General features: G+C 46.2%; 7 protein-coding genes across 7 annotated transcripts; 2 read left to right on the top strand and 5 right to left on the bottom strand.

The window, feature by feature from the left end:
* Positions 1–20: 20 nt before the first annotated feature.
* C8R40DRAFT_1168829 (uncharacterized protein) lies at positions 21–3,869 on the bottom strand (the record flags this gene model as incomplete). Its single annotated transcript, XM_046231257.1, has 5 exons — positions 21–188; positions 245–1,959; positions 2,009–2,167; positions 2,227–2,431; positions 2,484–3,869. 5 exons carry the CDS (start codon positions 3,867–3,869, stop codon positions 21–23), a joined length of 3,633 nt encoding a protein of 1,210 aa, XP_046087996.1.
* Positions 3,870–4,071: 202 nt separating this feature from the next.
* C8R40DRAFT_1168830 (glycoside hydrolase family 105 protein) lies at positions 4,072–5,637 on the bottom strand (the record flags this gene model as incomplete). The annotated part of the gene is made up of 8 exons (XM_046231258.1): positions 4,072–4,158; positions 4,228–4,260; positions 4,317–4,672; positions 4,715–4,963; positions 5,020–5,141; positions 5,191–5,214; positions 5,269–5,298; positions 5,357–5,637. The coding sequence occupies 8 exons, from the start codon at positions 5,635–5,637 to the stop codon at positions 4,072–4,074; spliced, it is 1,182 nt and encodes a 393-aa protein (XP_046087997.1).
* A 659-nt stretch (positions 5,638–6,296) lies between these two features.
* On the top strand, positions 6,297–7,165 carry C8R40DRAFT_1168831 (uncharacterized protein; the record flags this gene model as incomplete). The annotated part of the gene is made up of 6 exons (XM_046231259.1): positions 6,297–6,370; positions 6,426–6,498; positions 6,548–6,613; positions 6,659–6,747; positions 6,813–6,852; positions 6,902–7,165. The coding sequence occupies 6 exons, from the start codon at positions 6,297–6,299 to the stop codon at positions 7,163–7,165; spliced, it is 606 nt and encodes a 201-aa protein (XP_046087998.1).
* Positions 7,166–7,500: 335 nt separating this feature from the next.
* On the top strand, positions 7,501–8,401 carry C8R40DRAFT_1159833 (carbohydrate-binding module family 1 protein; the record flags this gene model as incomplete). The annotated part of the gene is made up of 4 exons (XM_046229940.1): positions 7,501–7,587; positions 7,642–7,863; positions 7,920–8,204; positions 8,267–8,401. The coding sequence occupies 4 exons, from the start codon at positions 7,501–7,503 to the stop codon at positions 8,399–8,401; spliced, it is 729 nt and encodes a 242-aa protein (XP_046087999.1).
* A 77-nt stretch (positions 8,402–8,478) lies between these two features.
* Positions 8,479–10,958, bottom strand: C8R40DRAFT_1168833 (permease for cytosine/purines, uracil, thiamine, allantoin-domain-containing protein; the record flags this gene model as incomplete). Its single annotated transcript, XM_046231260.1, has 15 exons — positions 8,479–8,677; positions 8,738–8,803; positions 8,864–8,922; positions 8,976–9,105; positions 9,157–9,231; positions 9,309–9,379; positions 9,436–9,870; positions 9,923–9,990; positions 10,044–10,064; positions 10,124–10,262; positions 10,316–10,328; positions 10,386–10,498; positions 10,559–10,730; positions 10,784–10,811; positions 10,862–10,958. The coding sequence occupies 15 exons, from the start codon at positions 10,956–10,958 to the stop codon at positions 8,479–8,481; spliced, it is 1,686 nt and encodes a 561-aa protein (XP_046088000.1).
* Positions 10,959–11,238: 280 nt separating this feature from the next.
* On the bottom strand, positions 11,239–12,721 carry C8R40DRAFT_1144521 (Per1-like protein). Its single transcript, XM_046229499.1, has 2 exons — positions 12,209–12,721; positions 11,239–12,152 (listed from the first exon to the last, which is right to left on the bottom strand). Exons 1-2 carry the CDS (start codon positions 12,666–12,668, stop codon positions 11,608–11,610), a joined length of 1,005 nt encoding a protein of 334 aa, XP_046088001.1. The 5' UTR covers positions 12,669–12,721; the 3' UTR covers positions 11,239–11,607.
* Positions 12,722–14,304: 1,583 nt separating this feature from the next.
* On the bottom strand, positions 14,305–14,993 carry C8R40DRAFT_1068154 (uncharacterized protein; the record flags this gene model as incomplete). The annotated part of the gene is made up of 3 exons (XM_046225976.1): positions 14,305–14,502; positions 14,525–14,808; positions 14,888–14,993. 3 exons carry the CDS (start codon positions 14,991–14,993, stop codon positions 14,305–14,307), a joined length of 588 nt encoding a protein of 195 aa, XP_046088002.1.
* Positions 14,994–15,411: the final 418 nt, after the last annotated feature.

Consider the following 15,411-nt stretch of genomic DNA (forward strand, 5'->3'; position numbering starts at 1 on the left):
CGAACACACAATCGATGGCATTACTTTCCAACAGGTTTCCAGTAGTATTGCTTGTATTTTTTCGTCTCGCTACGTTTCCCCGAGCCTGGCATAGTGAGTCTGATGAGTTGGGCTCGCTCCACATCCGGATCGCAGTCGGGAACATAGAAGAAACGGGAGGAAAAAGGCAGAGGAAGATTCCGACTCTCCTGTCGCAAGATGTAAGTTTTTCCTTTCATGTCGAAGCAAGGGACAACAAACGCACATTTCGAAAACTACTTTCAACCATACCAAACATGCCATACCTATCTGCTGACTCTGTCATGACCCTCTCAAACTCGGACACCCACATGATGTCTGTTTCTGACATACCCGCAGTACCACCTTCTTCATTCATAGATGTGTTTCGCTTCGGGCGTCCTCTCCGAGGAAGGTCGTCCTGATTTCCAGGCACATGTCCACAGAGCCCCTTCGAACGAAGTTCCCTAGTCACAACGTCAAGATGAGCCCAGTTTGCTTTCATGAGCTGGGCGAAGACACTGTTTCGTGTCTCGCGCACCGTCTTGTACAGAGAGAAGGCCAGATGCGAGGACGATCGTGAAAGACTCATAGTTTCAACGATGATTCCGACGAGCTCGCGATCGAAAGGTGAAATTGAAGAGAGCGAGGATCTGGGTTTCTGATGATTTGAGCCCAGAGCGTTTTTCTCCTTCGTCGGAACCTCCTCCTCCTCCTCCTCCTCTTCTTCTTCTTCCTCCTCCTCTTCTTCTTCCTCCTCCTCTTCTTCCTCCTCCTCTTCTTCTTCCTCCTCCTCTTCTTCTTCCTCCTCCTCCTCCTCCTCCTCCTCCTCTTCCCCTCCCTCCTCCTCCCTCTTCTCTTTTTCCTCTTCGTCGACGGCCTCACTTTCATCAGAGTCAGTGAGTTCGGATTCCGATGACTCTACATCGTTCGATAGCGCAGGGTGGGACGTATGAGATTTGGAGCGTCGCTCGATCTCAGGTTCCGAGTCAGAGTCAACCATTTGCCTGGAGGACTGTCGAAGAGGTAGCCTTTTCTCCACCTCATCATCTTCATCTTCAGATTCAGATTCTATGACAATTCGCTTGTGCGGAGATCGAAGGAACTTGACCTTGAGCGACCGCCGCTCGTTATCGTCTTCATCTTCGTCTTCGATGGAGCCGATTTCTGGCATGGTCTTGGCTGCAGTCTTTCTTCTGAGGGTTTGGGGTGAATGATGAGGAGACCCATAAGCAGCAGCAACTGCATCCACCCAGTTTTCATCCACCCATGTATTATTGTCTGTCGGAGAAGAGGATTTGTCCTTTGATGGGACAGGAACTTCAACGGGCACGGTCCGGAGCCTTTTCTGTGGATTCGAGGAATGTGAAGGGAAGGCGGGAGAATGCTTGGAAGAGATTGTTGGAGAATGTGCAGAGGAATTTGATATCTCTGGAGAAGGTATTTCGTGGGATGCCTTGCGTTTTGCGGGAACAATGGATAAAGAATCCGTTATGGAGGTATTTGAGGTGTCAAAAGAGGTGCATATAGCTTCAGCGAGAGAAGAAGGGAGAGAGTTTGATGCCGTATTTGTTTGGTCTTCCTCGGTAATGAGTTTCAACTTTTTTCTCGGTGGATCATCCAATACCTTACCCTTCGAAGCTGTCTGACTGGTTCGGCCACGTTTCGAGGACGAGGAATGTGAGTCCAGTGGCTTTGTCTTCGAAGATCCCTTCTCCTTCCCTTTTATCGACATGGATGTTCCTTTCTTTACCGACGCCTCGTTAACGATGTGGTGAATTTTCGGAACAGGCCTCATTCGTTTCACGACAGTTACAGTAACACGGGGTGCACTGGAGGAAATTGAAGGAGCTGACGAAGTAGATTTCATCTTGGTTTTGTTCTTGCTTTTCGCTGGAAGTTGTTTAGGTGAGGCTTTGAGCGCAGAAATAGAAGTAGAAGGGTACGGAGCAACCGGAAGAACTGCAGTGTAATGATCAGCTGCTGTTCGAGTCTGTCTTAACATACATACCTTGTGCTGAGTCGGCACTGATAGAAAGTAGCTTTGATTCACTGAAGATGGAAGCAGGCGGTGGTTCATCTTTATTCGAGGATGATTTGTATGGGCCACAGTCGTCGATTACCTGTGATGGCGAATGTTGGCTTTCTGTATTTTGATTCAGTTCTGGTGCTAACGAAAGGGATATTTAGGAGAGTAATGTAAGAATGGAGGAACTTATTCCTGCTCACCTGACTCTTCTGTAACCAATGTTGCGGCCACTTTATTCGATTCAAGATCGATGGCTCCGGCAGGCGAAAAGGGGTGGTCGTCGTCATCGTCAGCTTCCACGGCAAAGTTTGTGACTATAAGGTCCTGCGTAAGCGCCGACGTTGGAGAGCTATTGTCTTCGAGCTGAGATACTTCGTCAGAAACAGGATTGAGAGATTTATGCGACTACAGATTCAATCAGTTTAGAGCGGGTGACAATGAACGTCGAGAATCAGACCTCTATGCCCTGAAGTCCCAGGCAGTCTACATCAACTCGAGGCTCTGCTGTAAGATTCATAACATCTGTCAGGGGAGTAGCTGTGGTGACAGAAAGATCATTCCCATGCATCAGGGGAGAAAGTTGGGCTTCCGAGGTCGGCGGAGACGAAGGGGGTAATGACGACAGATACGCGGATGGAGAGGATAACGGTGAGGTGGCGGAGTCAATGTACAAAGCCTCTTCCGTCTGATCCGGAGACTGCTGAAGCACATCTACTTTGGCTTCCGAGAAATCTGGGTTGGCCATATCTGCAATCTCAACCAGCTGATTCAACCTGTAACGTACATTGACAGGTTCCGGGGTGCACCGTTCACGTTCAGATGACTCTTGGAAGTACGTTCGACGGGGAAAGGGTGAAACTTTGCTCGGAGAGAAGAATATAATTTCGGTATCTTTTGATGTAGAGGGTGTGTCTGTGTCTGAAAACAGATTCTTTCGACGAGTGGGAGTTTGATGGATAATATGTGAAGAAATTGTTTGGATAGGAATGGTGCTTTCGAGATCCAATAACACATGTCCAAATGCTGCGTTTGTACGACTCGAGGTCCGATTTCGAGTGCAATTATCCTGTAGTTTATTTACATCAATTTCCGTATAGCCTTTGATGTGCTGGGGAGTCGAAGGTATACTAGTTTTGGTAATGGGTTGTAATGTGTATGATGAGGTGACGTCGGGTTTGGGTCGAATTACAGAGAAATTTTTGAGAGGAGGAAGGGTCGCTTCGAAGGACGGAGACGATATCGGCGAAGAATATGTACGGATACGCAGGTCCTCCTCTTCTGGCCTTTGTACCAGAGAGTCATAACGCTCGCTTTTGCCAAACAGGGACTTGAAGCTCGGTAGCTTAGGCCTCAAATCATTTTCGTCGTTTTGGGAAAAATATCGTACATCCTCGTCGTACTGCCCATCCCGAACCAAGTCTGACTCATTGGTATCCCGACCGACAATTTGAACTCTCGATGCATACGCATAGTGATGATCATCGTTCAAGCGCGTAAAAGCAATGAGAGGGGAAGTGACAGGGGGTGGTGATGAAGAGGCCGTCGAAGGTGACGAAGGTCGTTGTGCATATGATGACCTACGCGAATATCTAGGGTTTGGCGATGGATATGTCGAAGAGTGGCCAGAATGAGGAGATCGGGAGTGTTGCTGAGGTCCATGTGGATATATGGCAGGTGATAACATTGGTGACGAGGGCAGTGGTGAAAGATGTGAAATTTCGTGGGGGTGAAATTCTTCAGTATCACTATATCGACGTGATTTCAATCCATTATGCGTGTCATACAGCATATGCTGTGAACTTTTGCGATTCTTCAGCGTCGATGAGGAGGAAGCCGGGAACATGGAAGTAAAGGTCGGACCTAGGTCATGAGCTGATTTGATATGTATTTGCTTCTGATCAACAAAGATTGAAGTAAACAAAATCACGATCACCTGGTACATCCGCTGCGGACCGTTCTTCCGTGGACGACGCGTAAAGGAAATATTCTCAAAAATGGTTCGTCGATATATCGAGAATCAAGTCGGTCAAATAAAGGTACTAATCCTACAACTTTTCATATTCAATGCTCGCTAAGACGAAGGCCGCAATCCCTTTTAGGTCATTGATGTCGATCGGTTGACTAATGTAGTACTGAAGAGCAAGCACGGTCAGTCCAGTTGGTAGTAGAGGAACAGAAAGTGAAATCAAAAGAAAACGTACATCGAAGTCGCCCTCAAGATTCAAGCTTCCTACCTATACATCAAATTTAAGTATTGGTGATGAGAAGAAAAGTTTAAGATGGGACCCACAACGACTGTATTGTTCCAACTCATCGTTCCATTAACATCAGGAATGACCCAATTTTGCACCATATATCCGTATGCCTTCTTCGCGGCCGCGACAATACTACCATCAGGATCCTGCACGCGACCCAGACGAACTGCTTTCAACAGTGCGTATACAAACATCGCCGAACCACTGCTTTCGAAATAATTTCCTGCGCGACCTGGTTGAGTGATAACCAACCACCATACCCCGCTCATATGATCAGTTGCATCGCGAATGTGGGGAGTCAAGGTTTGGAGAATGTGCAGAAGGACATCGTGACCATAGTGAGAGGCAGGTAAAATGTCCAAGACGTCGACCAAGGCCATCATGTACCAGCCTATATATACAAGTCAATAATCAAGTTCGAGCATGTATTCACCTAAAGCACGATCCCAAACCTCCGGAGAATGACCACGATCTGGAGATGACCAGACTGCTACATGAGAGTAGTCATATCCATGATACATGAGATGAGTGTTATTTGGGGCCGTTGCATTTTGTATGGTGTTTTCGAACATTAGTTGAAATTGAGAGGTGATATCGTCCCATGCAGTAATATTATCTGGCTGAAGATCGTGTGTGTATTGAGCGTAGAAGACTTCGCCCATATAGATCCCATCCAGCCAACCTGCAGAAGGAGTCAAGTGTAGAAAATCTCGAGTGAAATTTTGGAGCGATCATTACCTTGATTGGGATAAATGAGTTTGTGCCAGAACTGACCTTGAGCAGTACGAGGATGAGAGTTAAGCTGGCCTCTGAATATATCGGCGGCTGTCTCCCATTTCGATTCTCCAGTTATATTCAACCTTCCTGCAAGTCAGAAAGATTCGGGCAATCCGATGAATAATAACCAACAGATATAAGAACGTTGGGCCAGTTCTAGTCAGTTGCAATGAAAACTTGAGAATACCTCTTTGATCATTGCATACACACCTTAGGGGATCTAGGACGTAGTCGGTGACACTGAAACGTGAAATGAATATAAAATTGTTCCTGCTATGTGATGGGCTTTGCGACTCACTTATATGACCCATGAACTGTTCCATTGTCGAAAACGATGTTGTTCGCTCCAGTCTTGATATAATCAAGGTAAGTCTCGTTCTTGTCTCGCTCATAGAGAAGACGAAGAGCCCATTGGAACTCTCCGTGGTCATAAGCGACTAATGGTACACCATTCGATAATCCATTGCCTTGGCCACGAGCAATTGCGGAATTTGCAGCCCATACAGCGTATGAATTTGGCTTTGCCTGAGCCAAAGAGGCAAAGACTCCAAGGGATAACGCAACGAAAAGTGCCTTCATTTCAAAAGCCACATCCGAGTTCTACAAGAATGACATTCTTTTATAGGTGCATCAGCCCATGATTAGTAGGCCGGACCGCCTTGAACAATCTGCACACGAGTGAGAAGGAGTAACGTCAGATGAGCATTGATGTAATGAAGAAGACTAGTCGGCAACTCAGAAAGTATGTTAGCGCCTATTAGCGCTCAAAATAGGGAATTCGAAACGAATCTTTATTGTTACTAAAAATCGTAGATAGGATGGGATGGATATCAAGGGATTGCGCGCATCAAAGAGTCGTCCGAGAGCGTCCGAGCCCATCCAGGAAATCCAATAAATGGAACCACAATCATGGTGAGAAAGAAAGTGAAAAATTGGGAAGGCACTGTGGATTTGCGAAAGCAATCTCATCAGCCTGGTCGACATAGCTGCACAGCGCGTCACGAAGACGACGAATTGTGAAGATTCAGAGAGGTTCGATTTCGGATTTTGTCAGTCAGTTCTACTGTCCTTGACCTTGTGACTTTGGAAGTTTATCGATACTTGAGGGTCAATGGCTTAGGGAAGGCGATAGGAGTGCTGGATTTAGTTTTGAATTCTCGTGCCGAGTCGAGTATAGAGGGGCAAAGCGTACTCAGTTTACCGGCGCTACTCATCACGAAAATTCTTTCCATTCCTTCATGTCTGCTAAGCAAGATTATCTATCTTCTCACTTTGAACAAAGTCGGGCGGATGTAGTTGAATATGCTGGATGGTGAGTTAAAAAATGCAGGTGCGAGATTGAGTTTCAAAAACTCAAATTGGCTCAGGATTGAACAGAAATATGCGCGCCCTGCGCTTCAGAAGGTGCAGTCATCCTACCAAAGGCACCCTTTCTTATCCGTATGTCTTCTATTACCTCGAAATTCCTGCTGTTGATCCCATAATGCAGGTTTTCGCTGCCGTCTTCATACTGTTGAGTCTTTTACCGGTCGCGATATACATGCAAGTCACATTAGTTTGTAATACAAATCCATAGTACATACTGATACAAAGTTTGCAGCGGTCTCTGTCTGTTCACCCTGACTCTACTTCTGCTGTTGGGTCTGTGCGTTGTGGTTCTTGTGTCCATTACAATTGCGTTGGCGTTAGGTAAGCCGTTTGAAGATTATACATAACAGTAGAACATTGACCTGTGTTCAATATCTCCTCCGCAGGCTTTATCCTCTCATTAATTCTCTTAACCAATCTCTTGCTGTCGATCTTCATCACATTCTTTCTTGTGGTCGCTTACTTCTCGTACAAGATCGTCTTCGCAGGCTACACGGATGGTTTTGACAGTGCTCGTCTACAAATTCTGGAATCCTTTCATGCGCTTTTCTCTCGTGTTCAAACAATGATGAATCAAAAACCCCCAAAAAATAACGCTCCGGCCGCCGGTGAAGGAAACGTCGACATATCACGCTCTACCAGCCCAAATTCTACTGTGACTGATAATCCAGAGGCCAACAGTGCCGTGCCTAACATTGAAGATTACTCGACGGAAATGAAGCTTGAAAAGGAGTATTGAACTGCCTGTTTGTATTTATAACTAACGTCCGTCCGTTGCATCGATGTTTTCTGATCTGTATACTAGTGTACCTCCCAATTAATTCGCGTTGTTGTTACATTGATGCAAGTCCGAGAGCAAGCCGAACATGCTCCAGCTTCGTGTCATGGGCCCGCTATATGCTGAAACAGACTTCTATACGCATCTATGCGATATGCTGTCAATATCACGACCGAGTATACTCCGTGGTTGCCTTCCACTGAACACCGAAAAATAGGCATATTTTCGGGAAACGTCCATGCTCATAAAAGACCTTTGCATCCTGTCACACGAATCATCAAGATCACAAGGAAACCATGGTCAAAACGTTGGAAATCTGCTCTGTTGTAACCCTTATTTTCGCTTACGCCAACGCGCAGTCTACAGCGTCGCAGTATGGTCAGGTAATGTTGAAGAATTTGAATCATAACCCTGATACTGATATGCTATTTTTGCAGTGTGGTGGAATTGGTTGGACAGGAGCAACGTTATGCCCCTCGGGATGGTCATGCAACGTTGTCAACGATTATTATTCGCAATGTCTTCCTGGAGCGGCGACCAGTACTGTGACCGTGTCTGCCTCTTCTGCCTCAACGTCTGGAGGAAGTACAAGCACATCTGCAACCGCTCCAGTAGCCACTTCTACCCTCCTTCCTGGAAATTCTTTCATTCGTTCCGTGGTACGTCCTTAAATTATCTTGTAAACCTTCCTGGAACAATCTTTGTTTTGTTACAGGAGGATCCATACTTCCACTATTATCTTCAGTCTATCACTCCCGGAAACGCCACAGCCGCTATCATGGGCGTATATACCAGTGCGGCACAGTTCCAGGTCACCGGTGGTCAACTCATCCAAGAATCAACCCCACCTTTGTATGCAATCGTTGAGGACCGTGCCAATTCTACTGTCATGAAACTGGGTGTTTCTTGGAGTGAGACTCCCGCGACTAGCGGGACGTTTGATTTCAGTGGGGATACTATAGAGTGGAGCATACCTACAATCGACAGACCTCAAGTGAATGTACGTATCTGGTTTTTCCGAAGGTATAAAACTGGACTCATTTTCGTCGGGTTTAATGCTAGGCCTGGTTGGTTTGCCCGGATGATGAAGAAAACAATCTGCTTTTCGTGAATTTGGGTTATTACGATTATGAAACTCCAACAGGTTGTGCGGACGAAACAATTCATTTCTACACGGGTGCTACAGCTGTCCCGTGAAAATCATGATGATACATAGTAGGACTAGCAATGTAACGAACATATATACAAACTCTAAGAAAAAAAACTTGATCTGTTTACACAGATGGACATTCCCGGATGGACAATTTATCTGAAAGCGGCTTTTCAATATCCTCGAGCTCGATAGATGCTTCCTCTCCGTCTACAATGTTCGCGATGAATTCAAACTGTTCGTTCGGTGTTGAGGTTGTTTTGGGCCAAATTCGGTAGGATGTCCAGTACATAGAAGCGGCAATGGCGTATGTTAGGATGAAGCTAGAGGTAAATAGCTTTGAATCGATGGCAGGACAACATTAAGGAAAGGTAACAACGTACGACAGGGTAGATAGCCGTGCGGCATTCAAAGAGATATTAACATGGTTTGAGATGGTCCAAGCAAAACTAACAACAAATATGACATGTGAACGAACGTTGATCAAAGAGGAGCGTTTATAAACCTACCCAGGTAAACACGGGATTAAAGCAAGCACTGTAATGATGGGAGCCCGAATGTTCCATCCCTGTGCTCTAGGATGAGTAGGAGCAATCAACAAGTCAGGAAAGTGAACTTCACTTTCTTGTACCAGTAAAGTCCTCCTGGTCTTCCATTGTACAATTCAGCGATGACAATATTACCGTGCTGAATGAAGAAATAGTCGACAAATATAATGGCGGCCACAGGAGCTAGCCAGTAGCCATATCCACTGAAGACGAGATGAGGGGTCCACGAAACAGTAAATATACTAATAACTTACGCCAGGAATGCCAAGAAAGTGGTTCCATTCTGAAGTATTTTCCATGGCGCGATTGCAAGTCCAAGGAGGCAACAACTATGACGTATGGCAAGGAAGAACGGAACGTTACTATATATTTTCCTTTCTGATGCCACGATGCCACGATAACTTACAGAAATTGTCCTCGCTGGATATTCATGTATTTGGGGAAGAGGGCGGAAACATCGGATCCAAAGGGCAAGCACTGTAATTACAAGTATGTCAGCAAGCAGGCACCCGCGCTACTGATGTCCAGCTCACATTAGTCGCGAGATTTACACCAATGAGTGCAAGGGCTATACTTCCTGCCGCCAGAAAGATCCCGAACCTAGCTCCAGAGTTGTGGGGATACTGATCTAACATTTTCTGTGTGACATCCCACAGATTCCATAATGGGGCACCGTACATCTCCTGTGAGGCAGACGCGACAAGAACGCCGAAGAGACCTGGAAGTGCAGAGGCCAGAGGGAAAACAAAGATTTGTCCCCACAGTTGATCGTTGGGTGATTTCGCGTAACGTGCAATGTCAGCTTGGTTCACGGTAAGCGAGGAAACAGCGCCAAATCCACTGTTGAATGCTTGCATCCAAAGCCAAGCACGGGTAGTTCCAGATAACTGTGTACTATTTTGTGAAGGAAAATGAACACCTCCGTTCTTCCGCATCCACCAAGCGAGTATACCATGCATGGCGGTCAACTACAAAGTATATAGTATGAGGCCTCTTTGACGATGGAATATGTAAACTCACCACGATGACCGATTTAGCAACGTAAAACCACTTCAGGTCTCGAGGATGTATGAAAGTGAGGCATTGAACTGAATCGGGAGGTTCAAGCGCTTGTCATCCTAGAGAAAGCTATAAGGCTCACATATGAACCACGCGATAATGACTACGATGGGGCATGATAAGCAGGGTTAACTTATTCGTCCGAAAAAGGCTAGTACGTACATCCGGTAAGCTCTCTAGTTGTGATCCCTGCGGATTCGGGTAGCGTGTTTGCAACGAGGGCCCACGAGGGCCAAATGCATTGAAGGCACACGTCTACTAGTCGACCAGCATAAAACGTATTAACTCCATTCCAGATAATCTGGAAGATAGTTAAAGAATGTGCTTCGCGGGAAGACGTTGTGATACACATACACAGATCACAGCTCTGAAGGTTGAACGATGATGTGAGATAGAAAGAATATACAAGATCACTCAGACATACCTCATTGCTACTGCCATATAGGAGCCCCACATTCCCCAAGACACCCTGGCGCAAACAGGAAACCCTACATGATACCGCGAAGCCATTCGACCGTTAGCGACTATCAAAATCGTCTATCAAGCAAGTCAATACACGATCATCGAACCGGGGCAACAATGAAGACGACTGCATACCCCGATCATATGAGCAACGTTTAGAGCGAGCCAGGCTTGCCACCATGTAAGTCCTAGCGCTACTGTAGCGCTTCCTGCTGTCCAAGCCGTTGCATCAGAAGCATGGGCCGTCCAAAACGCAGCGAACGTCCAATAGGTCCACTTGCGTTCTTCCGGAGGCGTTGGGGCAAGGCTGAACAGGATTATAGTCACTAGCTAGCTAGCGCGGAATTGCGCTCGACATACTCTTGGTTGCTCCATTGACTGGATACACCTATTCAATGTCAATCACAACGTTCGTGATACATACAACGAAAATCATACCTTCAGTGAAGAGCTGGCCTTGGGGAACCCGAAGAGAGTCCTTCAAATAATCCCAACGAAATTGTTGGATAGATTGAAAACAGCGGAATCGAGCCATCGACTGGGGATTAGACCGGAGGAGACTTCTTATACGCGTCAACAAGATATCATTTTGTGAATGCTGCAGCCAACTAAGGGCCGTGCGCGGTGTCTGGAGACAGATGAAAACATTTCCGGGAGACTTTCAAGTGATCGTCGAAACATAAGCGGATCTCAAATTTCTGGCCCAAAAGTTCCATTTTTGGTTATCTTCTTTTTTTTTCGGACGATAGACGCCGTCGTCGCCGGGGAGTCAACGCCACAAATGTGCATGTACACAATTGTACTGCTAACTTGGATGAGGGGAACAATCCTTGACAGCAATTAAGTATCTCAAGCAAAAGAAAGCTACTGGCTACTACACATAATACCTGCATAATACCTATTTATAACAGATAAAGACTAGACAGTCCGTGGTAGCCCGGAGTCACCGTGTGCAGCACAGTAAATCATGAGATTCTGCAAGACAATTGCAGTAGATTTCGTTGCTCCTCGATTCAGCAATTGATTGATTATCATCGACATTCCCAGAAGAATGGGCCCCAGTAGGATACTTTAGTTGAGATTGCAAGCCGAATGCCTATACATCTCCAGAGTTTCCCTTCTTAGCTCAGATAAGCCAGTGGTCTCGGGGTATTCCATTGCAAAATGCGAAAGTCGCATTGTCATCATCGAATCTCCTTCCAGCTGGGATCACTCGCGTCCATAATTAAGAAGTGATACCACGTAGAAGTAATCGGTGCGGTGGCAAGATGCCATAATGCGTGAGCATCAAGGGCTTTTCTCCACGGAGGAAAATCGAAAAGCTCGAAAGCTGTAGCCGCAGTAGTTAGAATCACTAGAAGTGCAGCCCTACCCGCGACGCGTGGACGATAGCTTTTTGGACGATTTGGAAATCGCTTTAGCAAGGAGATCGATGCTGGTAAGGAATAGAGTAACCACAACGCGTTATGACTGAGGCCGAGAACGAGGTTGAAAATAATGTTGTACTGATAGTCGAACCGGGGGGGAAGCGAGAGGTAAAGGATATGTCCGATGAAGGCAAGAATGCAGATGATGGTCCAAATTCGGAGGACAATGATCCTTGCAGGAGAAGCTCGCTCGGACGTCGAAGGCGTGTAGAGATGGAAGAAACGGATCACAGTGAAGTACAATGCAGTCAGAATGGTTAAGGCTGCGGAAAAGTAGTCCAACTTCTCAGTCAATGGCGTATCTGTTTCAGAAAGGTAAGGGTCACTTTCAGTGTACATGAAGTTTCACAATATTCACCTCGAGTATGAAAAACTGCAGACCAGATCCAGGTATTCATACTTGCAATTGACCAGATCAGATAGAATCCTTTCAGAGGATGCGCGCGAGGTATGATTCTTCGAATTTTCGAGTATCCTTGAATATGTACCCATAAATTTAGCAGCGAGAATAATACGCTACAGGGCTCCTGCATGCCAGCGACGCGTACGAATGGCCATTTACCGTAATATTGCAACGGTTGTTTACCAGCAGCAATCGACTGGGAGGTGATTTCATGCATGCAGTTATACCTGCAGTTGTCCAGGCAAGTCCATCTTGTGATCCTAAGTGCAAGTGGTAGGGGCGTCGGGGAAGGACCTTTGCATTCACGATTGTCGCATAGAAACGAGCACCGCTGAAACTCTTGAGCTCGATCCCCTGCAGACGCATAGACAATGGAAAGAATCGCGGAAAATTCCAGTAGAACGGCGATACGCATAGGAGATAAAGGCTCGACACATCCCTACACATCCCGATTGTCGTGAAGGTGCGGAAGCGCTGTGAAATTATATAATTAAGCGCCCAGGGTTGAGTTGAACGCGTTCAACAATCAGCGAGAATTTCAGAACTCACGCAAATCTTTTACCTCCAATATGATATCAAAAGGGCATGTTCAAATTACCATAGATCAAGTCTAAGCACTTGGAGTCATCAAGCCGTTCGAAATCTTGTGAAATCAGGACGACCTTCGAGAGCGTATTAGAGACTGAAAGGGGAACCTGGACTGTTCAATTGCTCAAATCCATCATGCAAGAAGGCTGAATTCAAGGCTTGCTCGAGGTGTAAAAAGGATATACCATTGGTCCGAGTCTTGTCCGCGCACCAGGAAACGTTTCAAAAAGTACACTAGCCCTTACACAAAAAGAGTTGCGGAACTCACGCCCCTTCAACGAAATCCTCACTCGGTATGCGACTGGCTAATCTCTCTTCAACCGCGATTCAGATTGTCCAAAATTTCGTTGGATACGCTATCATCGCCCTCGACCTGACCACCAATTAGCGTGCATCTTGCTCGCGTGATGAGTGGACAGGCTCGATCTGGATGCAGATCTGGGTCTCATGAAAACCTCTGAGGTTTTTCTGAAAGAGGAGGCTCCGGCAAAGTTGGGAAAGGGAGGACGTCCTAGGAGTAACATTTGTTTTCGTGCCGTTTGTCGAAGATGGTGATGGCTCAGCCGAAGAGAAGACGGCTAAAGGTTCAACAGATGAGACGGTCCAGGCGGATACTCCCCTCTTCATGAGGTCTTCCATGGTTACACAATGTCATATGAACCGAGCTCGAGGAGTCACTTCTGAAGTTGAGTTTCATATGTTTGGTTATCAAACGTATCAACTCAACTCAATAATATGGATACTCAGAGAGCAAGTCGTCGTCTATTTTGCATTAACCTTTTCCCTCAGGCTCTGATTCCTTCATTCGCAGAGGTATCGAATAACTCCATCAGGATGGATAAAGTCAATACTGAACAGAATGAAGCGCCACGGTGTATGGATTTATCGTTGTATTTATCTGCGTCATACTCTAATTCGGACTATTCCTACAGTTTTCGAAAGCAGCATAAGACTGCTCTTGTCTTTTCCCCCTATTTGTTGTGGATTGTGTGCTGTCTACGTGCATATATACATGCAACCACGCAACCTTGCAGTATTACCATAACAGCGTCCTCGAGCAGTATTATTATAATACAAAAACCCGAGCTGTGATTTGTTGGAGTCGGGTGAGAGTTGTGGAAATCAAAGAAATATAAAAAAATATTCATGACATACATACTATACGTCGTCCTCATATGCAAGCGACCAAATGTACCTATATAAATCCAGAGTTTTACGATGCAAACGATGCATTCAACCCACCTTCAAAGTTTCGAGTTATCTTATCGTTTTCTCGGCTGAGTCAATACAGCCCCTTAAAGGATATTCCGACATCAACGTTCCGTGGTAAACTTCGACAGCGTGCCTTGCGGCTGACCTTCATCTCGAAGCGCTCTCGAACTCTTTAGATTTCAAAGGCTCAGCTGGACATACATAACTAACGAGGACTTAATCGTTCATTCGATTCTTCAGTCCTTTTTCATCTACGAACTATTTGCTCTTACTTTTATGGCTTCACTCTCACCGTCCGGCAATTCCACGTCCAGTGCCAGTCCCACTGTTTCTGACACAGGTTCGTCTTCGTTCACGTCGTCCCCGTCGTCCTCGCTCGTGTCAGGTAGCTCATCGCCTTCCACCACGTCGAGTGAGTCCATCCACCCGAGCTCAAATTCTTCCGTTTCCTACTTTCGATGTCGTTTTAACACTTTCTAAATCATCGTCATCTCCAGCCTCGGATACGTCGACGTCTGACACTTCCTCTACCACGTCCACTCCTGATACATCTTCTCCTCCTACCTCTTCTTCCACCTCAACTTCTTCTCCCTCATCTACCGACTCAACAAGCTCTACAACTTTGCCCCCCACATCCAGTACAACAACAAGTACATCAAACGTTCCGACCTCTGCGGCTCCAAGTTCAACCTCAGACACTGATTCCTCAACTTCGACCTCCCCAAGTGCATCTGTCTTAACTGCCCCAGTCACAACTGTAGTACGAACCACTGTCGTGTGAGTATCCTTCATCCTCTGTGACTGATCATTCTGACGCTCGATTTTCCCGCACACCATCTTCATCTCCCGCGTATTCTCCGGTCGCACCGCTTTCCATATACCCGGAACGCACGCCCTCTGTCTCCTTGTTCGTCGGGTTCAAAACACCATAGCGGTACATCGAATGGCCAAACATTCACTACAGTCTTTTCCACAGAATCTGTAGCTCCTGCTGGGTCTACAATAACTGTCGGTCAGTTCTTATCGTGGTCTATATCTGTCTTTAACTTCATCTGATCTTTATGCACCGTTCTGTCACGGATATTCTTAGGTTCTGATTCCACTGATATCACCAACTCTACATCTCACACCGGCGCTATTGTCGGAGGTGTTGTTGGAGGCGTAGTAGCTCTTCTTCTTCTCATCCTTGGCGCTTTATGGTTTATTCGCCGACGCCGGCGTTTACAAGACGAGGCATTTGACGGTAATTTTGACCCCGATCGCATCGTACGCCCGGCATCGGGAGCTGGTAATCTTGGTGGTCGAGGTCCTACTTTACCCAACATTCCTGTCACAAATTCGGATGATCATATAGGTGC

Source organism: Lentinula edodes (genome assembly GCF_021015755.1).
Source record: "Lentinula edodes strain Le(Bin) 0899 ss11 chromosome Unknown C8R40scaffold_11, whole genome shotgun sequence".
In the NCBI taxonomy this organism is placed as follows: Eukaryota; Fungi; Basidiomycota; class Agaricomycetes; order Agaricales; family Omphalotaceae; genus Lentinula; species Lentinula edodes.

Excerpts from the sequence above, each read along its gene's own strand:
- C8R40DRAFT_1144521 (XM_046229499.1), bottom strand. The coding sequence starts at position 12,668 with ATGCGTATCGCCGTTCTACTGGAATTTTCCGCGATTCTTTCCATTGTC. Across the intron at positions 12,153-12,208 it reads TGCAGTTTTTCATACTCGAG|ATACGCCATTGACTGAGAAG; the intron begins GTGAATATTGTG and ends TTTCTGAAACAG.